Below are 19,537 nucleotides of genomic sequence, written 5' to 3'. Positions count from 1 at the left end.
GTTAAAGTAAAAGTCCGTTATTATTAATTATTATTTTCGTTGCAAAAATGTTAAAAGGATCAAAGGTAGTTTGAAACTTGGTCACTGGGATTTGCTGTGAAACTAGAGATTGACGATAAGCTAGAGAAACAAGTTCAATTCAGTTCAATCAAGGTCGTGTAATTTGAAAATACCTAGTCACCAAACAAAAATCGTTTACGCATGTTTAACCACTGGAAAAACTACTGCAACTTTTAAACCCATTATTATACACCTACGAGCCGCCTATACACAAAATTGCTTTTTCCGCGCCAACAATATCCGCATTATCAGCCGGTGATTTAGCTGTTTTTTTCCCTTCTTCTATCGTACGTCTTCTAAGGTCGCGTATCTTCCAAACTGGTTTTCCCAGAATCTTCTCTAAATTGTTCTATTCCCACCAACCAGACCTGTTAAGTCACACTCCACAACACGCTCGTTAGTGTTGTTTTGTACGCGATGCCGTTTACCGCTATTTATTCAATACAACAAAAAATACAATGACATCCACGGTAGACCTGGTGACCCAATCAGTGGGAGATCTCACTGAGGAAAAAAAGATAAAGAAGAAAACCTTTAAAGAACGTTTGAAATATGTTGCGGAAGTGGTGACTGTAGAGCCTCTTATAGGGGCGTATATTATGGCAGCAATTCTGGTGAAACCAGCCCTACTGGTGTTGGAATATGACAAGGCCTGCAGAGCTAACTTTGCCCTTAACAACACAGTTTGTGATGACATAGCCTTTGGTGATGGTGAAGCATTTCTTAATTCAACCCTGGATGTTCAGTTACTAATCAGTGACGTGCATTCCTGGCAATTGCCTATCCAGAGCGTAATGCCTTTAATTCTGGTGCTGTTCCTAGGGTCGTACAGTGACCGTCACCAATGGCGTAAGCCCTTTCTTCTCCTCCCTCTTATTGGAGAGCTGTTCGCTGTTGCCGGATGTATTTTATCGGTGGTGTTTATGAACTCTTGGACTTTGGAAGTGTTGGGGGTGGTACAGACCATAATTCCCTCCTTTTTTGGTGGTCAAACAATGCTGGTTATGGCGGTTTTTGCTTACATTGCTGATGTTAGCACTTTGGAGATGAGAACTCTACGAGTAGGGGTGGTGCAAATAGTAATGAACGCCTGTGTTCCCCTAGTGCAATCTTTTAGTGCTGTGCTCTTTACCTCCATAGGGTATATCGGGGTGCTAGTGATTGCCGGCTGTCTTTATGGGGCGGCAATATTGTACGGGACGTTTTTCATTAAGGAACCGAAAAGACCTATTAAAGACAGCAAAAAAGGGTTGCTGGCCGATGTTTTTGATACGCGACACGCTGTAGACACCTTCAAGATGCTGCTAAACAAACGTCCAGAAAACGACAGATTATTTGTGGTGCTGTTGCTTTGGGGGATGTTTCTGTACACTCTGGTTAATGTGGGGGAGGAGAGCGTGTTTTTTCTCTACACCAGAGGATTTTTAAATTGGAGCGTAGTGCAGTACACGTCTTTTTTGACCGCCAATACGTTAATTCATTTGATAGGCAAGTACGTAGATATAAATAAACAAAGTCAACCTTTGAAGTTCTTGACTAATTCCGTGTTTATATCAAACTATTAAATCAGAATACTGGTTTATTTGCTTGGGGACAAACCAGTTCCTGTTATACAGTCGATCGATGCAAATTACATTCAGATTGCTTTTATACAGGGTGTTCTAAATTAAGTGCGCACTATTGCCAACTTTTTTATTATTGAAAATTGTTTAAATTAGCAAACTTGTGGCATTTTTTGCGCTCACTAAAAAGGCAAAAACGGATTTTTGCCACATCAGTAAACCATAATTTTCTCAATAAAAAAGATCTTATGAGCATAAGTCATAAAACTTGATCTAACCAAGGTATCAAACAAAGGGGTAAAACGAAAAAGTAAGGTAAAGTAAAGTAAAGTAAAGTTTTTTGGCAATGGTGCGCACTTAAATTAGAACACCCTGTATATGCGTTAATTAATTTTGTTTTTCTTTTTTTTAGGTACCATAATAGCAGTTCCGCTGTTCACTAAATTCCTGAAACTGCACGATTTGATTATTTTGCTGTTGACATTTTTGGATAAGATTATAGCTAACTTATTTTTTGGATTGGCCAAAGATAGTATTTTAATGTACGCTGGTGAGTATCTTTACAAATTTACCTAAAATGAGTGCGGAAAATAACACTGCATCTGAACATTTCGTAATGCTTGAATCATTTAAGAACACTTGTTTTTGTTTCAAAAATAACTATTAATTGGATTAAAATTTTGATTAGAAAAAGTAAAATAGGACTACTATACTAGGTTTATTTGGGTATATTTAAATAACTTTTTCTCTATTTTAACCTATTTTTTATTATAGGTGCTAGTGTAAGCTTTATAACAGGAGTAACTGCCATTTCCCTACGTTCCTTGGCAACCAAAGTGGTATCGGAAAATGATTTAGGAAAAGCCCAATCGCTTTTCGGTATAGTAGAGGCGATTGGTCCGGCCGTAGCCGCCCCCGTTTACAACGTAGGCGTATATTCGCACACTTACCAAATCCTACCCTCAGCCTTTTTCTTTGTCAGCGTAATTGTGTACGCCTACTATGTTTTTATTATTATGTGAGTTTAAGAAAAAAAAAATACTCACAAAATACAAATTTTTACGAAACATTTACAGATGGATGTATATTAGAGATAAGCGAAAACCGGTGAATCAAGGAACGATACATGGATTGGATGCCACCTATGAGAATCCGGTACAGTTGGACAACTTGCAGATCACTCATATGTAAAATGTATTTTGTATACCTATACAGGGTGGTCCCGTTTTAAATGTCAATAATCCACTATCCGATAGTCCATCCAAAAATAAGTTATGTCAATTTGCTGAAGAACGCTTTCTAAGGAAGATACACTCATCCAAAATTTAGTTTAAAAAATTGTTTTTTTGCTATAACTGTCAGACCGTTGGAGCAATTTTGAACAAATACTTATGAAATGAATGCTCAATATGTGATGTGAATGACATGTTTGTCAAACTTATTAAGTGACGTAGATACAGGGGGATGATGCTCATTTTCCTACTCTATTTTCTACGCTGACTGGACTATTTCCCCAAAATTACAGTTTTTTTATGTAAATGACGTTTCTCCTGTAAAATTTTGATTCAAAACTCCTTTTACGAGATAACCGCGTTATTACGTTTTAAAACCCAAAAAAAGGAAATTGAACAAGGATTTAAAAAAAAATTCCAGTGACGTAGAAAAAAAGAAAAATGAAAACTATTCCCCTGTCGCAACTACACAATTTTGACAAACGTCATTAACATCACATAATGAGTATTAATTTCATAACAGTTTGTTCCAAATTTATTCAAAATTGCTCCAACGGTCTGACAGTTATGACAACAAAATGATTTTTTAAACTGAAATTTGGGAGACTATCTTAGAAAAGCATTTTTTACAAAAATTACATAATGCATGTCAACTTATTTTTTGATGGGCTATCCAATGCTGAATTATTGACATTTAAAACTGGACCACCCTATATAAATAATGTAAATAAAAATACGATTTTGATATTCATATTTTCTGTGCGTATTTTCAAAAGGTTACCGTCTGACCGTTGACCGTGCCAAGAAGAAATTCTTGATAAAATTAAGCGCTATCTTTAACCTAGTAAATAACAACCAAAGGAGATATGTTGTACATAAGTAGCAATTTTGCAAATACTAAAATCATTTATTAACTGATGTTGACTAAGACACATTTTCAATCAGTGCGTCAAAATAATGTGAAATAAATGACTGTCTGAGAAATGTTTGTGCGATAAAGTGTTCTGTCTAGAGAACGTGTTTTTTATGGAACTTTCTTAAAAAGAATGTGAGGCAAGTAAATAACTAAAAAATTAGTAGAAAAACCACTCTGTAAACTTTCAAAGTTTGGTTATTAGTTATTTAAGTCGTTTTAAACAAGCAAAGCACTGATACTTTTATTTTTCTAGTTTGTCCCGATATTTCTATCCAGCTCTTTAACTTTATATCATCTGTATTTATCTGCAATCAGGATTTTTTCTTGGTCCTGTTTTTTATTAATATGACAATTTTAAATTTTACTAAATAAGAAGTTTGATTTCACCTTTAATAAGTGAAATGCACATTGAAAATTTATTAAGATGCGCAATAATAATGAACAAAAGCGGAAGCAATTACAGAGCCAGGTAAACAGGTTAAACATGGGATAAACTATTATGTGATTTGCAGTTGAATTTAGAAACAAAACGTTTAAATTCAAGGTAAAACAATGCATTTTTTTTAAATTTACTTTCCGCTTGTAAAAAAAACATCTTATTGTGTTTTCAATCGAAACTTCTTCCAGGTAAAATACAAACGCTTACAGAACGCCACTGGACCCAGATTTTTACCGTTTGATCACCAATAATCATATTAATAACTACAATGAGCCGGTGTACAATCGAAAACTAGATTTACCCAGACCCGGCGAGAAAGACGAAAAGAAATTATTTTTGTTTTGTTACGTTCGCTCGACCTTTACAAGTAGAATTATTAGGCACTGTATTCGCCATGAGGAAACCTATAAAAGACACTGTCAAACGCCTGAAGGAAATCATCACAGTGGAACCGTTACTGGCTTGCTATCAAATGGCCCAGTTTATTTCCAAACCGGCCCTGGATAATTTAGAGTTTGAAAAAGCCTGCAGGTTAGTTATTACGATTTTTATTAGCATGTTGTTGTTAGTTCTTTTTGGTATCAATTCTGTAAAAGAGCAAGTTAAGAAAGAAAAAAGACGCTGTCGTATAAGTACACCGGGTTTCCGTCATTTTGAGGTCATCACTTTGTGAACAGTGACGTTCAGCATTTATTTTAAGCTTGATTTGATTGCAGGGTTAACTTACAGTATAACTCTACCATATGCGGTGCCATATTGACGGGGAACCACTCAGAGTACACCCATGAAAATGAAGAAGTACAAAAAGTGATCAGCACTATACATTCTTGGCAACAGCCAGTGCAAAGTTTTACGCCACTGATTTTGGTTCTCTTCCTTGGATCTTTCAGTGATAGACACAAATGTAGAAAACCTTTCTTCTTAATGCCTATTGTAGGAGAACTTTTTGGAGTTGCAGGTTGGTATCATATCACTTATTACAAACTAAGCAGCTTTACGCAGATAACCGCCATTTTAAATCTAATCTGCAGTACCAACATGATTTGTTAATTTTCAATATAACAGGCCACCAAACTTTTTATTTTCTTCAATCGATTTCATTCAATTGTTTAAAAAAAAAAAATCCATTACAAAGCAGGTTTTTCCTCTTGTGAGAAATTCACTAGAAAAAAATGCAGATCGTGGATTACTGATCCCTGGAATTATACAGTTATTAACAGCCTTAAGATTTTACACCACTGGAAAGAGGAGCTCAAAACTGTTTTTTTAAGTGGTTGAACCACCCTGAACTCCTAAAAATAATTGAGTTACAGGGTGATCAAATTTCAAACCATAATTTCAACTGATTTGAGAATTTGTTGCATCAACTCAGCACCGCAAATTTGCAGTACCGTTTTTGCTTCCAACATGCAGGTCATGCATGAAAATTTTGGTGTTTGCCTGTTTTCATACACCACTGGAAAAAGGAGCTCAAGACGGTTAATTTGAGTGGTTCAACCACCCTGAACTCCCAAAAATAACCGAATTACAGGGTGGTCAAATTTGAAACCACAATTTCAACTAATTTGAGAATTTGTTGCATCAAACCAATCTTTGCTAAAGCAACTGTGTGGACTAACGTAATTTGACATTTTGTCACGTGACACTAATTCATTCTGTAAATAAATTAATCAAAAAGACATATTGCCAAACTGAATTAGCAGCGCGTTTTTGTCCTACTATAGTGAGACAGAAGAAGAGTAATATTTGACCAGCTTCTTTAGCGGAAGACTTTCAATGCTCGTATTCATTTTACCCTTTAAGTTTTCTTTTTGTTTAATAATTATCATCGAACAGCTAATATGTGATTATTTCTTTAGGATGTATCTTGTGCACCATTCTAATGACGCTGCTTCCCTTAGAAGCTCAAGGTATATCGCAGAAAGTGGTTCCTTCACTTTTCGGTGGTCAAACTATGCTAGTAATGGCGACTACGTCCTACATCGCGGACATAAGTTCGGTAGAAATGCGAACGTTACGATTGTGGATCGTTCAAATAGTGATCAGCGTGGTTTTACCCATGGTACAATCATTTAGCGGCTTGTTTTTTGTGCGAGCAGGATATTTGAGCGTTTTAGCAGTTTCGGCGATTTTGTATTCGGTCGCGTTGATTTACGGGATGTTGTGGATCAAAGAGACTCAACCTGACCGGACTAAACAGTTTGATCGGTGCGTTATGGCCGATATGTTCGATCCTAAACACGCAAAGGAAACTTTCAATTTGCTGGTGAAGAAAAATGAAGAGAATGACAAGTTGCTGGTTTGGATGTTGGTTCTGACGGCGTTTTTATACCGGGCTGCTTTTGATGGTAAGTAATTGATTGATACGAACTCCCTGTCCTTCACAGTTTGTGTCTACTTGCCTGTGATATATTTTTTCAGGAGAAAGCAGCGTTCTATACCTTTACACCCAAAACGTTTTCCAATGGACACCTTTAGAATACAGTTACTTTCTCACTGTTAACTCTATGGTGGCACTGGCTGGTCATTTACTAGGAGTGCCACTATTCACCAAACTCTTTCATTTCAGCGACTGTATTATCTTACTAATCACCATCAGTGACAAAATTGTCACCAACGTGTTTTTTGGATTAGCTAAAAGCCCCGGACTGTTTTATGTTGGTAAGTCTGTTGCAGCCGCCAAACTTTCACACACAACTATAACATACATTTCAGGTGTTGCAATTAGTTTGCTGACTAGAAGTTACCGAACAGCAAAAAAGTCAATAGCTACAAAGATCGTAAGCAAAAATGATATAGGCAAAGCGCAGTCGTTGCTAGGAATTTGCGATGTTTTAGCACCTGCCGCTTTGGTTCCAATTTACAATAAAGTGATATACTTGAGTACGTTACGCACGTTTCCGGCTGCTTTTTTCTTTTTCAGTATTCTCCTCTATGCTGGTTGTTGTCTGTTTGTATTGTGAGTACTTTAAAATATATAATTTTTCAGGACCTTTATAACATATGTTACAGGTTAATGCATCTAAGACTTTGCAGAAAAAAGCATCAGAGTAAAGCTGTGGATGTGATAGAGACTATTCACATTTAGTTTAAGATTTCAACAATCTGTGATACTTAAATGCTAAATGTATTCTAATGGTAAAAATATTTACAATACATTCATTCTTACTAAAACTTGTACATGGTTGTCACTTTAGCAGTTTCCTTATCACATTTTTCTTTCAAACCTCTGATATCACTAGCTAGAAGTTCAATCAACTTTCTATTTCGATACACCATAGTCAGATTGATATTGTTCTGCAGTGACCACACAATAATCTCTTTACATTGTCGTAAGTCTCCCTGTTGAACTGCAACACAAATTTGATTTATTGACAAAAAAATACAAAAAAAACTTACTCCAATAATCAATCAAAGACAAAATGACTTGACACACTTCGGACTCCATTTCCAGTTTAAGCAACACTTCATTAAGCCTATACACAATTTCAGTGTTGTGCTTTCTTAATGAAGCACGTACCACAGTTAGAATTCTGTTGGTTATCAATTTATATAAACCTTTATGATGTTTTTCTAGTAGATTTAGGGCAAGTTGTTGATCTGTAATTAATTAACTATAATAATATTATGATGTAAGTATAGGGTGCATGAGCAAATGTCAACCAAACAAAAATAGTGCAAAAACTGTTCACATTACTAACAATCTATATACATACCAGTAAACCATTCACTCAAAATACAAGCTTGCCACAGACAGCCTAATGTAAAATAGTCATTGTGTTCCTTGACTAGCATTTCAGAAAACTTCACTAAAATTACCAAAACAGCCTCACTGTGATCTGCCACACTATTCAGAATTAAGTGTTTTAAAGTGCACCTGTAATTGGGCTTTTTTATTTAAATTCTGTGTGTAAAAATTATTCTTCAACTTACCGAATTTTACGACGGATATAAGCATTTTCTTTATAAACCCTCTCAAAAATTTTCAGAGAGTTTTTAATATCACCTTTTACCCAAATTGCCTCAGCAATATAATTATCAAAATTACCATTTTCTTCTAAAAGTTCTGGGTGAATTTGTTCACAAAGCTGGGAAATACGTACTATGGTATCTTTGTGCCCAAATCGTGAACATATAGATAAGGCACTCAAGAGTATAGTCAATGAGGGTATTTTGTTGTATTCAGTGCATTGTTTTGTCAAATTTATTATGGCTGAATAATCGTCACAATCGATTGCTTGCTGAAACAAATCGTTTACATCCCTAATTTCCAAATTCTGTATTGAATCCAGCCTGGCATTGGGCTCAATAGTAATCATAAAACTAAGTTTGCTTTGAAGAATTGTCTTACGTTTTTCCCATTTAGCACTTTTCTTTTGCATCAAATTTGACGTGAAGTCATCTATTGCATCAGTGGTTTCAACCCCAACTTGAGAATTGTGGTAATATTGAGAAACCAGACAAGGAAACCACTTTCTTGTAGTACACAAGTAAACAGTTCTTGCCGCGCACCATGCCATAATTTTTCACTTGTTCAAGTGCAAATTAATCATAATTTGAAGTAAATAAAATATGTTACATTATATTTAGTTTCTTATTTAATAACAATAATATAGGATAATTACATATTTAAAAATAGGGCTTTGACATTACCTTTTTTAGGTTGAGGTTATGTTATGTGTTAAGAAACTGTCATCATCAGCTGTTAGTTGGACAAAATTAGGTTAGAACTACCATTTGTTTATTCATTTTAAGTTTTTTTTGTGGTTTTTTAATAAACAACTAGTTTTTAGGTGTATTTAGCCCTTTTCCGATACAGCAGTTGATTTTGTTAGTTGCAGAATGTGGTATAACAGATTGTCCTATGATGTTTGTTATTAAACAAATAAGGTTGTCCAACCAAGTCAGCTGATGACAAGCCAGATTGCCAGATTTCTTTCTTTTACATTGTATTAAATCTAAAGTTTTAGGAGAAGCAGAGACTTTAGCATTTTTAGCTTTCTGATGTAGTTTTTAAATGCAGATTATTGTACTTAGTATTATAAATACTAAGTATGGTATCTTTGTAATTTTAATGCCTGCATACCTGCACACCTAAGCAGTGTTGCCGGTTCGTAAGATTACTCAGCTGTCAAATTAGTGAGGAATTATTAATTAAATTAAGTTTCATTAGGGTTGTCTATGGATTACATTCACAAAATTATTTACACAACACAATAGCATTTATAATGTTATCCTTGTAAGGATTAATATTCCATTGCTTTTTACTCACATTAAAGTTAATAAAAAGAAAGGAAAACATAAACATTCCTCAGTTGGTGACATTGATAAAAATGTTTATCACAGTATCAATTCTACAAAGCTTGCCTAAAAATTGTGAAAATGCTTCTTAAGACAGTTGTGTTTCTGTTTTTGTGTATTTTACTAGTTGTGCCAAGTTGGTGTGATGAAAAAGCTCAACTATTTACATCACCTGTAAAAGTTGACTGCAACACTTTACGGCTGGGACAATATCTGTGCCCTGATCCAGCTTATGACTTCATAGACCCTGAAACCCAACAAATAAGAGGCTGTACAAAAGATAACAAAGCTAAAAGTCTGTTTAATTTAATTCTAGTTGTGCTAAGATTTAATTAACTGTTTTTCAGTTCTCTGTTTGGCTGTTGAAGGTTTGGAATGTCTCACAACTAAGAACAGGACTTTCTTCAAAGAAGTACCATGCAAATGGACGTAAGTGTATGTTAATTTTGTGATATCTGGTTTGTAAACTCATTGTTCTAGGAATGGTTACTCATTTGAGACATCATTGCTTCTGTCTATATTTTTGGGGATGTTTGGAGTGGATAGGTTCTACTTAGGGTACCCAGCCATAGGTTTAGCAAAATTTTGCACTTTAGGGTTTATGTTCCTAGGACAACTTGTTGATATTATCTTAATTGCCACTCAAGTGGTTGGACCTGCTGATGGTTCTGCTTATGTGATGCCTTATTATGGGCCAGGTGTTGAAGTGATTCAAAGTGATAATACTACATATAGGTTAGAACAAGACAATTGGTGATTGTACTGTACATTTTTTTATTAAGCTTAAATCATTAATATCACAATTCTGTTATTTCTTGACAGAAGTCAATCAACTACCCCCATTTCCCTCAAAAGGGCATTAATTCGATTGCCTAAACTGGAGTAATATTTCATTTTAACAACAAAGTATTTAGCTTGTTTTAAATCATTTTTTCTGAAACACTCATCAATGTTTTTAGCAATGTTTTCCAATTCACTCCTGTTTTTACTGTCAAGTTGCCTCAACTTATCCACATCTTTTGTGTTTTCAAGTTCCTCATTTAATTCCATCATTTCCATTAAAAACTCTGGATCATTCACAGTTTGTTCTTCCCCTAATTTATCTCCTTTCAACTCCAGTAAGTGCTCAGCCCTTTTCAAGGGAACTTGCAAACTACTATAAGCCTTGTTCACTAATGAAGAGTAATTAGCAGAAATCTCTTTTTCTTCATCACTGCTGTTGCTGAATTTATCAGGATGTAGGTAGCTTTGCATTTTTCGGTACTTGGTTCTCAGCTCATTAGTGTCTATATCAAACTTCTCATCCAAATTAAATACTTTAAAGTAGTTATTGGTGTCATGGGGATTCTGGATAACTTTGCACTCCTCACAAAAAACAGTGATGTTTTTTCTTTTCAGGCCGCATTTCCAGCATACATTAGGCTCAAAACCTTGAGAGGCATAGGCAGCTGAGGGAAACTTTTTCCTGGTTTTTATTTGGTTTCTGAATTTGTTGTAGACCAGAATATCATCATTCAGCAATCCAGCCAGTCGTTTTGCTTTGGTTAATACAAACATTTCTATTTTGTAGGTCGGAATGAACGACAAATTAAAAAACTTTACAAGTACAAATACAAAACAGATCTGGGAAAAAACTAGAACAAATTAAATTAAACTGAAATTAATCTTTCACACTCACAGACATGTTCTTTCATAAGGCAAATCTGTCACGTGATCGATCGGAGTAAAGGTTTAATGGGAGCACGTGATTGCACTTGACTTAAAAATTTAAATTTGTATTTTGACAGATTTAAAATACTATCACGTGCAGAAGTTTCGTTCGAACTATAAAATAATCACATGACCCTATTATATGTCATCAAACAATATCTTTTGTTTGAAGTTTGAATCATCCAAAATAAACAAAATTCAACAATCTTTACTTTTATTTTTAACAACAAGTTTTTAAAGTGTGTGCCATCGGTCTGTGCACTTAAATAGGGCTTTGTTTTTTTTACTAAATGCGTTCTCACAATATGTACCTAACTAATAGCGACTATTACAATCATCTTCACACCAACTTGGGTGTACTAATTGATTGTGGAAAAATCGGTATGTGTACCTTTTAAATTCTTTATACAAACTTCTAACAGCATCTTTTGTCCAGGCCTTTCTAAATTCGAAACCAAAGATATCAAAGCCAAGACAAACAGATACTGGGAATTGGAAGTGAGCAGCTTCAAGAACTATCACTTCTGTATTAGCGTCCCCTATGCTGGTAAAAATTTAGAATGGGAAATTATTTTCAATCCCTATGATTTTTCGATTGTTCCCGATTTTAATTTCAATGATAACACCTTTCTGCCTGAGGCCAACATTGATTACATCACAGAGAATATACCCAGTTGGTACTCATGGAATTTAAGGGAGCCAACTGCATTATTGAGTATTTTGAATGAGTTTTTGGATTTGTATAAAAAGAAACAGGTAAGTAAAATATTAATATTGAAATTTAAATAGTTGTGCATGGAAAACAAAGTGTTTTTTTTTTCTATTATCCACCTTGAAAATATTTTAGAACAGATTCTGACACTTTATATTATAGTCCATCATGTGTAGTTTAAGAGTCTAAATAATGTAATTAGTTAAATTTGTATTTGTAGATTGAGAAGCTGAGTAACAATTACCATTATTCAGGTTTGTGGGAACAATATCAACAACTACTTACAAAACTGAATTTGTCACCCAATGATGTTGAGGTTCAAATTGATACCAATTCTTATGATACTACTGGGGATTTCACTTCAGTTGGATTGCTCATAGCACTGCCAATAGATTTTACCCCTCTACCTGAATACTGTTTAGTTGAAAATGGAGTGCCACAAAATCCAGGTGAAGACATGGCTCTACTCAGTTTACAAGTGAAAAAAGCTGACAATTCACAAACCAAACCAACACTCTTTCTAACCCCTAGACTTGAAGACATAATAGGCAAAGTAAAATTACCTAAAGTGTGTAAAAGTGATAGCGTATTTGATTATGTTCAGTCAGTAAGAACCCTAATAGAAAATCAAATCCAAGGGGTTGCTGATCAACACAAAGCTAAAGGCAACTTTATTTCTGCAATTGTTAATACATTTCCCAACAGTGTCCTTGAGTATGACTATAGGCAATTCAGTAAAGTTTGTTTTCTTTATCAAGAAGAGGGAGATTTTGATTGTCTGGTTACCATACAGTTGGGACCCAAATTTCCATACAATGAGCGACCTAAAGTACAGTTGCAGTCAATTTACTGTCAATCAGGCAAAAGTTGTAATCAATTTGTCACTTTTATCTATCAACCTGATAGTAGTGCAGAACAAAACGCTGTCTCCTTGCGTGATTTATTGCGCACAGAGGAGGTAATAGAATTTCGTAATCATAAACATTAATCATACTTTTGCTGTTAATGTTTCTTTAATTTATTAAAATAAAAACCACTTTTATCTTAAATGTTTTATTATACAATTACTATAACAATCTAACCAAGTTTGCTACAACAAGAAAACCAAAATTACCACATGAACAGGTAGCGAGACCCGTATTTTGCTGGTGGTTTTTCCGCGTCTTCTGGAAGTCGCGCAGCGGCATCAGGAAAGACAGATGGCGCTTCTCCTTCTGGTTTAGGGCGGAGCGTTTTATGTACGCGCACCCTATTGTAGTAATCATAGGCGGGCCTGTCAATACCTAAGTTGTCTTTTACACATTTGTCAAATACAGCTTGAGTTTTTCTACATCTGGAAAGAAATATTTTCCTTAAAACAAACTGTATGAACTCTTTTAAGTGATCATCTAGTTTGAAGGGTTTTAATTAAACTACAGTTTAACTGCCACTGAAAAATTAGTAATTTTTTGCTGATTTCGAAGTTGTTAAAACTTAACCTGTTTACAAATAAGTTTGTAAAGTATGCACTATTTTGAACTAAATTGAACCTGTACTAGATTTTCCATCTGACTTAACTAGTCTTGTAGGTTGTAGAGTCAATTAATGATTGGCCGTTTTTACAAATAATTATAATTCTGTTTAATAGACTACTGAAAAATCCTACTTACGGTAAAAATTTCTGATCAGGACTAGACTTGTCCAGACAATTTGTGAATTGAGCAAACTCTCCAGCACAAGTTTTCTTAATCTGTCTGAAAAAATTCAGAGTGCATTTAGTGACTGCCTTTCCTTCATTTATACATTTTCGGGGGTCTTTCAGTTCGCTGCGGCACAATATAAACTCCTAGGAACCCATTAAACCAATCATAACAATGCTAAAAACAGTTCAAAGTTATGTAAGCTTACATTATTCTCATATTCGCAGGCTTTGCCTAAATGGAACGCTCCCGCTTTTAGTGCGGGTCCGGACAAAAGCACCTCTTGAACGGTTAATTCTTCATGAGTTGGTAATGTAGTTTCGTCCGTTATGGCCATTTTTAACACGGTGGTGACCCCCCGATTATTTATTAAAAAAATAGGAAAAGAAAATCGGAAATTTACGCGTATTTTTAAAGTCAACAGTTTAGGTATTGTTGCCAACACAAGCACCACAATTTTATAAAAAGTGTTCTTAAAGTGCTGATGAATTAATGGTGGATCCAACTGTCACTGTCTTTTAAGTCAACATAAATCTGTGATGAATACAACATAGCCTCAACTTTCCACCAAGCCTGAGAGCTGATGGATTTGTTGATTTCATGTTGGAAGTCAATTTTCACCAATGACAATGTAAGCTTTTTTGACGTTATGTATTAGCCTTTCCGGCATTTGTTATTGTTGGTTGTGTTTGTTGATTAAGGAAAATAGAAAAGGCATAAAATACTCAGCAAAGGTTCTTTAAATGTAAATCCCGTTTTTTAACTCAACAAGAAAAATGTTGCCAACCAGCTCAACAGTTCCAACACAATCTCAACACTACTTCAACAAAACCATTCTCTGACGTCATTCATCACAACTTAATGTTGACTTTAAAAATACGCGTTTTGAAGTATTTTTGGCCACCAGATTTTGACTTTGACAGTTCACCACAGCTGATTAATTTGCTATGTTGACGTTTTTCACATTTCTTCTTTAGATTATTAGGCACGTGATGACAGTATCGACAATGCTTTATGTTTGTCACGTGGCACTCATTTTCTTTTGACATTTCACGGTTCTTTTTAATTTCAAAAGTTTCAAACTTCACTTTAGATTATAAATTCACACGTTTACCACACGTCATCCGTCATCGTCAGTGGTTTATTTTTTTTGCAGAAATATGGATCCTTTAATAAAAAGTATTTTAGCTCAAACGGCTGAAAATTTAACGGAAAATGCCGGCAATAAGACGGAAAAACCTCCAAGCACTCCAGAGGGAATGGCGGTGGCGTACGGGTGCATTGTTTTTATGGCCATGGTACCCATAATATTCGGTTCCTACCGCTCAGTGGTTTACCATAAGGAAAAGGTAAAATATGGTTTATGTATGGTAAAATAGTAATTCATTTAGTTTTAGTAAATTTGTCTTGGCGGTAAATAAAATCTTTGTTACACTACTTTTACTTTAGAGAAGACAAAAGGTATTATTACAAATCTTCAAACTGTTGCAGTTGGCAATTTTAAAGGAAACAGTTCCATATTAGATCAGTTTTTTCACTTATAGGGGTGCTCATGTTCAAATCAGAACTGACTGAGATCTCCAACTAAATTCTAAGTTGATTACTAAACATGTTGAGACAATATAATGAAAGGAATTATGTGTTTTATAATTCATGACTAATTAATATCAATGTTTTAGTAAGTATCATAGTACAGGTTTAGTACAGTAATACCACTGATTATATCTATTGACTTTAGTTTTAGTGTTTATCTCTATCTTTGTCTGGCAGGTCAATGTATTATGTATCAAGTGTTTTTTTAGTAAATATAGTTTTATAATATCAGTATCTTAATGCAGTCATCATGTTTTCTAGCAGGTTGTAGCAATTTACAGAATCAACCATTTCAGTACATGTAGCTTGAGCAATTTAATTTAAATCTCTCTTGTCTAACGGCATTAATATAATTGTATTTTTTTTCAGAAACCTGAAAAGATGACAAAAAAAGATGCTGCTATGTTCCCAATAATGGCATCTGGGGCTCTTTTTGGGCTTTACATAATCTTCAAACTGTTTTCCAAAGAGTACATTAATTTACTGCTAACTGGATATTTTTTCTTCCTAGGTGTATTAGCACTTACTCACATTCTAAGGTAATTTATATGTGAGACAAGTTTGTCAGTGACTAACACTAAATACATCTATTTCAGCCCTGTAATAGGTAAACTAGTTCCTGCTGCCATCCCAAATGTTCCATATCACATAATGTTTAAGCAAGGAGAAGGAGATGCGGCCGAATATTTAATCGATTATCGTTTTTCGACTTATGACGTATTTTCACTGTGCGCCTGTTCTCTTGTCGGAGCTTGGTACCTCTTACAAAAGCACTGGATTGCCAATAACCTGTTTGGGTTGGCTTTCGCAATTAACGCAGTTGAATTGTTGCATTTGAACAATGTTGTAACTGGCTGTATACTGTTATCTGGACTATTTTTCTATGACATATTTTGGGTGTTTGGTACTGATGTTATGGTAACTGTAGCCAAAAGCTTTGAAGCTCCTATTAAATGTATGTTCTTACAGTCAGCTAGTTTTAACTAATTAAGCTAAAAAAAAATGTGTTTTTAGTGGTCTTTCCTCAAGATTTGCTTACAAACGGACTTTCTGCCAACAACTTTGCCATGCTCGGTTTAGGAGACATTGTCATTCCAGGTATATTCATTGCATTGCTGCTGCGATTCGATCACAGTTTGAAGCGCAAAACTAAAACTTACTTCCACGCCACAATGGCAGCCTATTTTATGGGTTTGATGGCAACCATTTTTGTTATGCACGTGTTCAAACATGCGCAGCCAGCTTTGTTGTATTTGGTACCTGCTTGTCTTGGCACACCAATGGCTCTTGCCTTAGTCAAGGGTGATTTGGCTACTTTATTCAAGTAAGTGCAATAATTTAATTTCTTTACATTTTTATCTTCAATCATTTTTACAAATATTGATAATTTAATTCAGGGTATTAGGTAAATAAAAGTTAATTCATGTAGAATGGCACCACTGGAATTATATTTTTGTAACATTTCACTTCTTTTAATACAACAGAGTTTTGTCTTATTTGATCAGCTGTTATAATATACTCTTTAGATGCTTTTAAAAAAAAAATCTGAGTGCATTTTAAACTTTCTCAGATATGAAGACGCTCATAACGAAAAGGAAGGGGAAGAGACGAAACAAATCAAGGAAACCAAACAACAACCGGCGGCTAAAAAAGAGAAAGTTAAATAAACTTAAATTCTTTTGTTTTGTATGTGTGGAATTAAATTGCATACGTTAATCGAAGTTTAAAAAGAAAATCATTGCAACTATGAGTTACATTTCACTGTAGGCTTTTGTAATTTAGATGCAAAAATCATTGTCAATGATTTTAATTTTACATCCTAAAATTGTCTTACAACTTTTTGATTTTACTTTTGTTAAAATTAAAAATATTTTAAGACAATTTCTATATAAATACAGCCAATGGTTGTTAAAAACTATACTTCCACCCAGCAGCACAAAAATAACATATTTTTTTTGCATATGTTGTTATTGTTACTAATTATTACAAGTTTGCTCTAGCTGTAGTTGCAGTGTATTTTCTTATTTAATTTTAAAAAAAATTCATTTACGTGGAGACTGAGTTTATATAATATAAAGCTACTTATTTAGTAATTCCGTATACTTAGAATATAAATCTTTGTCTCACGTTTACAACCTGCCTTTCTGAGTATATAAATATAAATTCGTATATTTTGTGATACTTAAAGTGTCTTCTTTCGTTTCGTATTACTAGTAGCTAAGTTATGGTTATCAGATCTTCCAAATAGTTATGTGACATCTTTTTGATACTAGGTATTGTAACTTCCTTGCTTGATTATAAGTTAGTTAATTTTCGGATGTTTGTAATATCTATCACGTTGTTAAGTAGTAAAGTTCGTTTTTGTTGATGTATGATTAATCTAGACTTTTTCAAATCAAATTTGTTTATTTTTATTTTGTATTAAAACAGTTTAACATTAAAATGATTTGGATCATTTTTGTAATCCTTATTAAAGTGTATTAAATGTGGTTATTTAAGAAGTGGGGAATTGAAAGATTACACACACACAGATACAATTTGCGTTAAAATAGGTGACTACTGCTTAAAAGTGAACTAAAATTAAAGCATAGGCATGGTTTATAGTTTTTAGATTACTAATTAAGTAACCTCCTCTGAGTACTGGAAATTCAGTCACAAAGGGGGGCGCACTTTTATCAGCTGTTTAGCAGGGGATGTAGGACAAAAATCGGCATTTATTTGCTCATTACCATAGCTTTTTGATCAAAAAATGTATTTATTATCTGTAATATAGTGAGATTTTTTTGACCATGTCTCTCTTAAGTGTAGTAGTTAGTAGTTGATTTTTTTCGCAATCCTAGTATAAAAACCGATTGTCCTACGTAAACAAGTCAATAGATTGCGCGGTGTTACCATGCGACTTCTTCCGGTTTTGTCCCTTCATGAATCCTGTTCGTGATCACTAAAGTCAAGAGTCAATAATTAAACGTTTACTGGTTTATTCTTTCTATATTTACCTTGGATGATATCTTTAATGCAAACCTTAAACCTTCCTTAAACTAAATACCAAATGCATTTTTTGCAACGGTTTTATAAGAGAAAAATGGTTAAACATCACTGTCAAAAATGTCATTAACGTCGGACAAACTACAAACATAACCTAATTTTAGTTTGACGTTTGCTGAGGATTCCGATTACCAAGCAGTTTTTGTTGTTCAGAATCAGAATTTATTAGTAAATTTGGAAATATACTAATTTAAATACAAGATGGAATGCCTTTTGGGAATAAAATTCAACGATTTTGTGTTGATTGCCGCCGATAGAACTGCAGCTCACAGTATAATGGTGATGAAATCAGGTGAGAATGAGTTGCAAAAATCCAACTTTCTGGAGCTTTTTCTTGATTTTAAATTAAAGACGAGAACAAACTGCATAAACTCTCGAACCAATTGGTGATGGCTGTATCGGGGGAGTCGGGCGACACAACTCAATTTGCCGAGTACATAGCCAAAAACATTCAGCTGTACAAAATGAGAAACACTTATGAGCTGAGTCCCAAGGAAGCATCAAGTTTCACTCGCAGAATTCTTGCTGACACTCTACGAAGCAGAGTAAGTACTTACCACTACAACCACAGTGCCCCTGTAACATTTTGAATTCAGACTCCATACATGGTGAACTTGCTTTTGGCGGGCTATGATGAAAAAGAGGGTCCCCAGTTATACTACATGGACTATCTGGCTTCAGTTGCCAAAGTTGATTATGCTGCACATGGATATGGTGGTTACTTTTCTCTTTCTATCATGGACCGAAACTACTTGAAGAATATGACCCAGGAACAGGGTTATGACTTGTTGAAAAAGTGTGTTCAGGAAGTTCACAGGAGGCTGATTATTAATTTACCTAACTTTAAAGTTCAGGTTATTGATAAAAATGGTATTCGGGACCTGCCTGATATTAGTTTCAAGTCTTTGGAGTAATTTAAGCTTTATTTCTATTTTGATATGTATTTCCATTAATGTCTGATTAATAAATGTTTTGGTATGAATTGAAGTCTACTTAGATTTGGTTAAATGATTTAACATGTTTTAAATAAATTTTTCTACAAAGCACTAAAAAATTCAACTTTTAACATGGTACTGAACTATTAAGAGTAGAATTTTAAGCACTAGTAAAAATTGCTTCCTGCTACTGTTATGCTCTTAATAGAAAATTCAATTTTTGCAGCAAATCCAGCATATGATAAGAAGGTAAATTTTTATTACTCTTAATATATCCGGCGTTCGCCAATTGTCAAGAAAACTAAATTGATCTCCTATCACTTCCTGATAGAAAATCCATTTTTTGAAGAAAA

The 19,537-nt window shown here is 34.3% G+C and overlaps 9 protein-coding genes and 1 long non-coding RNA gene across 15 annotated transcripts; 6 read left to right on the top strand and 4 right to left on the bottom strand.

The window, feature by feature from the left end:
* Positions 1–39: 39 nt before the first annotated feature.
* LOC145724379 (lysosomal proton-coupled steroid conjugate and bile acid symporter SLC46A3-like) lies at positions 40–3,605 on the top strand. The gene is made up of 4 exons (XM_081972643.1): positions 40–1,548; positions 2,035–2,172; positions 2,397–2,640; positions 2,699–3,605. The coding sequence occupies exons 1-4, from the start codon at positions 519–521 to the stop codon at positions 2,811–2,813; spliced, it is 1,527 nt and encodes a 508-aa protein (XP_081828769.1). The 5' UTR covers positions 40–518; the 3' UTR covers positions 2,814–3,605.
* A 145-nt stretch (positions 3,606–3,750) lies between these two features.
* On the top strand, positions 3,751–7,383 carry LOC145724383 (putative peptidoglycan muropeptide transporter SLC46). 5 transcript variants are annotated; one of them, XR_014176988.1, is made up of 8 exons: positions 3,751–3,907; positions 4,398–4,740; positions 4,926–5,167; positions 6,069–6,557; positions 6,631–6,870; positions 6,925–6,989; positions 7,048–7,168; positions 7,222–7,383. XR_014176988.1 is itself a non-coding variant. In XM_081972650.1 (7 exons), the coding sequence occupies exons 2-7, from the start codon at positions 4,604–4,606 to the stop codon at positions 7,081–7,083; spliced, it is 1,209 nt and encodes a 402-aa protein (XP_081828776.1). In that variant the 5' UTR covers positions 3,751–3,907; positions 4,398–4,603; the 3' UTR covers positions 7,084–7,383. The 5 variants fall into 5 exon arrangements, 4 of the variants coding, with proteins under 4 accessions (XP_081828776.1, XP_081828773.1, XP_081828775.1 ...); XM_081972650.1 differs by having other exon boundaries at positions 7,048–7,383; XM_081972647.1 differs by having other exon boundaries at positions 6,925–7,168.
* LOC145724395 (uncharacterized) lies at positions 7,261–8,882 on the bottom strand. Its single transcript, XM_081972666.1, has 4 exons — positions 8,143–8,882; positions 7,926–8,086; positions 7,609–7,809; positions 7,261–7,559 (listed from the first exon to the last, which is right to left on the bottom strand). The coding sequence occupies exons 1-4, from the start codon at positions 8,727–8,729 to the stop codon at positions 7,378–7,380; spliced, it is 1,131 nt and encodes a 376-aa protein (XP_081828792.1). The 5' UTR covers positions 8,730–8,882; the 3' UTR covers positions 7,261–7,377.
* Positions 8,883–9,194: 312 nt separating this feature from the next.
* On the top strand, positions 9,195–11,035 carry bisc (TM2 domain-containing protein 1 biscotti). Of its 2 annotated transcripts, XM_081972698.1 has the most exons (4): positions 9,195–9,805; positions 9,858–9,939; positions 9,991–10,245; positions 10,909–11,035. In XM_081972698.1, exons 1-4 carry the CDS (start codon positions 9,592–9,594, stop codon positions 10,943–10,945), a joined length of 588 nt encoding a protein of 195 aa, XP_081828824.1. In that variant the 5' UTR covers positions 9,195–9,591; the 3' UTR covers positions 10,946–11,035. The 2 variants fall into 2 exon arrangements, with proteins under 2 accessions (XP_081828824.1, XP_081828827.1); XM_081972701.1 differs by lacking the exon at positions 10,909–11,035 and having other exon boundaries at positions 9,991–10,313.
* Positions 10,265–11,067, bottom strand: Hsc20 (iron-sulfur cluster co-chaperone protein HscB-like protein, mitochondrial). The gene has a single exon (XM_081972684.1). The coding sequence runs from the start codon at positions 11,065–11,067 to the stop codon at positions 10,336–10,338; it is 732 nt and encodes a 243-aa protein (XP_081828810.1). The 3' UTR covers positions 10,265–10,335.
* Positions 11,068–11,387: 320 nt separating this feature from the next.
* Positions 11,388–12,981, top strand: LOC145724393 (BRISC and BRCA1-A complex member 2-like). The gene is made up of 3 exons (XM_081972664.1): positions 11,388–11,601; positions 11,657–11,976; positions 12,153–12,981. Exons 1-3 carry the CDS (start codon positions 11,511–11,513, stop codon positions 12,918–12,920), a joined length of 1,179 nt encoding a protein of 392 aa, XP_081828790.1. The 5' UTR covers positions 11,388–11,510; the 3' UTR covers positions 12,921–12,981.
* Positions 12,970–14,543, bottom strand: ND-19 (NADH dehydrogenase [ubiquinone] 1 alpha subcomplex subunit 8). Its single transcript, XM_081972703.1, has 4 exons — positions 14,499–14,543; positions 13,820–14,012; positions 13,582–13,757; positions 12,970–13,265 (listed from the first exon to the last, which is right to left on the bottom strand). Exons 2-4 carry the CDS (start codon positions 13,946–13,948, stop codon positions 13,043–13,045), a joined length of 528 nt encoding a protein of 175 aa, XP_081828829.1. The 5' UTR covers positions 13,949–14,012; positions 14,499–14,543; the 3' UTR covers positions 12,970–13,042.
* Positions 14,544–14,716: 173 nt separating this feature from the next.
* Positions 14,717–17,647, top strand: LOC145724396 (signal peptide peptidase). Its single transcript, XM_081972668.1, has 5 exons — positions 14,717–14,960; positions 15,574–15,743; positions 15,801–16,159; positions 16,219–16,528; positions 16,775–17,647. Exons 1-5 carry the CDS (start codon positions 14,772–14,774, stop codon positions 16,869–16,871), a joined length of 1,125 nt encoding a protein of 374 aa, XP_081828794.1. The 5' UTR covers positions 14,717–14,771; the 3' UTR covers positions 16,872–17,647.
* LOC145724431 (uncharacterized) lies at positions 17,591–18,337 on the bottom strand. The gene is made up of 2 exons (XR_014176995.1): positions 18,201–18,337; positions 17,591–18,145 (listed from the first exon to the last, which is right to left on the bottom strand). It is a non-coding gene; the product is annotated as an uncharacterized LOC145724431 (long non-coding RNA).
* Positions 18,338–18,397: 60 nt separating this feature from the next.
* LOC145724417 (proteasome subunit beta type-2-like) lies at positions 18,398–19,231 on the top strand. Its single transcript, XM_081972696.1, has 3 exons — positions 18,398–18,541; positions 18,601–18,794; positions 18,846–19,231. Exons 1-3 carry the CDS (start codon positions 18,451–18,453, stop codon positions 19,161–19,163), a joined length of 603 nt encoding a protein of 200 aa, XP_081828822.1. The 5' UTR covers positions 18,398–18,450; the 3' UTR covers positions 19,164–19,231.
* Positions 19,232–19,537: the final 306 nt, after the last annotated feature.

Source organism: Ips typographus, linkage group LG2 (genome assembly GCF_016097725.1).
Source record: "Ips typographus isolate SLU linkage group LG2, UJ_Ityp_2.0, whole genome shotgun sequence".
NCBI lineage: Eukaryota > Metazoa > Arthropoda > Insecta > Coleoptera > Curculionidae > Ips > Ips typographus.
Note: the sequence above shows the minus strand (reverse complement) of the source record. Positions and strands in the feature narration are given on the sequence as shown.

What these genes read in the sequence shown, in the direction of transcription:
- bisc (XM_081972698.1), top strand. Translation starts at nt 9,592, where the DNA reads ATGCTTCTTAAGACAGTTGTGTTTCTGTTTTTGTGTATTTTACTAGTT. An exon ending in AAAAGATAACAAAGCTAAAA is followed by an intron (nt 9,806 to 9,857) that starts GTCTGTTTAATT and finishes ACTGTTTTTCAG; the next exon opens with TTCTCTGTTTGGCTGTTGAA. An exon ending in AGTGATAATACTACATATAG is followed by an intron (nt 10,246 to 10,908) that starts GTTAGAACAAGA and finishes TTTTCTTTTCAG; the next exon opens with GCCGCATTTCCAGCATACAT.
- LOC145724393 (XM_081972664.1), top strand. Translation starts at nt 11,511, where the DNA reads ATGCGTTCTCACAATATGTACCTAACTAATAGCGACTATTACAATCAT. An exon ending in AATTGATTGTGGAAAAATCG is followed by an intron (nt 11,602 to 11,656) that starts GTATGTGTACCT and finishes TCTTTTGTCCAG; the next exon opens with GCCTTTCTAAATTCGAAACC. An exon ending in ATTTGTATAAAAAGAAACAG is followed by an intron (nt 11,977 to 12,152) that starts GTAAGTAAAATA and finishes TTGTATTTGTAG; the next exon opens with ATTGAGAAGCTGAGTAACAA.
- LOC145724379 (XM_081972643.1), top strand. Translation starts at nt 519, where the DNA reads ATGACATCCACGGTAGACCTGGTGACCCAATCAGTGGGAGATCTCACT. An exon ending in TACGTTAATTCATTTGATAG is followed by an intron (nt 1,549 to 2,034) that starts GCAAGTACGTAG and finishes TCTTTTTTTTAG; the next exon opens with GTACCATAATAGCAGTTCCG. An exon ending in TAGTATTTTAATGTACGCTG is followed by an intron (nt 2,173 to 2,396) that starts GTGAGTATCTTT and finishes TTTTTATTATAG; the next exon opens with GTGCTAGTGTAAGCTTTATA.
- LOC145724395 (XM_081972666.1), bottom strand. Translation starts at nt 8,729, where the DNA reads ATGGCATGGTGCGCGGCAAGAACTGTTTACTTGTGTACTACAAGAAAG. An exon ending in TATATCCGTCGTAAAATTCG is followed by an intron (nt 8,087 to 8,142) that starts GTAAGTTGAAGA and finishes GCCCAATTACAG; the next exon opens with GTGCACTTTAAAACACTTAA. An exon ending in GTCTTTGATTGATTATTGGA is followed by an intron (nt 7,560 to 7,608) that starts GTAAGTTTTTTT and finishes TTTGTGTTGCAG; the next exon opens with TTCAACAGGGAGACTTACGA.
- Hsc20 (XM_081972684.1), bottom strand. Translation starts at nt 11,067, where the DNA reads ATGTTTGTATTAACCAAAGCAAAACGACTGGCTGGATTGCTGAATGAT.
- ND-19 (XM_081972703.1), bottom strand. Translation starts at nt 13,948, where the DNA reads ATGGCCATAACGGACGAAACTACATTACCAACTCATGAAGAATTAACC. An exon ending in CCTGCGAATATGAGAATAAT is followed by an intron (nt 13,758 to 13,819) that starts GTAAGCTTACAT and finishes ATGGGTTCCTAG; the next exon opens with GAGTTTATATTGTGCCGCAG. An exon ending in CCTGATCAGAAATTTTTACC is followed by an intron (nt 13,266 to 13,581) that starts GTAAGTAGGATT and finishes ATTTCTTTCCAG; the next exon opens with ATGTAGAAAAACTCAAGCTG.
- LOC145724383 (XM_081972647.1), top strand. Translation starts at nt 4,604, where the DNA reads ATGAGGAAACCTATAAAAGACACTGTCAAACGCCTGAAGGAAATCATC. An exon ending in GAGTTTGAAAAAGCCTGCAG is followed by an intron (nt 4,741 to 4,925) that starts GTTAGTTATTAC and finishes ATTTGATTGCAG; the next exon opens with GGTTAACTTACAGTATAACT. An exon ending in GGTTGTTGTCTGTTTGTATT is followed by an intron (nt 7,169 to 7,221) that starts GTGAGTACTTTA and finishes CATATGTTACAG; the next exon opens with GTTAATGCATCTAAGACTTT.
- LOC145724417 (XM_081972696.1), top strand. Translation starts at nt 18,451, where the DNA reads ATGGAATGCCTTTTGGGAATAAAATTCAACGATTTTGTGTTGATTGCC. An exon ending in TATAATGGTGATGAAATCAG is followed by an intron (nt 18,542 to 18,600) that starts GTGAGAATGAGT and finishes TTTAAATTAAAG; the next exon opens with ACGAGAACAAACTGCATAAA. An exon ending in CTGACACTCTACGAAGCAGA is followed by an intron (nt 18,795 to 18,845) that starts GTAAGTACTTAC and finishes TTTTGAATTCAG; the next exon opens with ACTCCATACATGGTGAACTT.
- LOC145724396 (XM_081972668.1), top strand. Translation starts at nt 14,772, where the DNA reads ATGGATCCTTTAATAAAAAGTATTTTAGCTCAAACGGCTGAAAATTTA. An exon ending in GCACTTACTCACATTCTAAG is followed by an intron (nt 15,744 to 15,800) that starts GTAATTTATATG and finishes CATCTATTTCAG; the next exon opens with CCCTGTAATAGGTAAACTAG. An exon ending in GATTTGGCTACTTTATTCAA is followed by an intron (nt 16,529 to 16,774) that starts GTAAGTGCAATA and finishes AAACTTTCTCAG; the next exon opens with ATATGAAGACGCTCATAACG.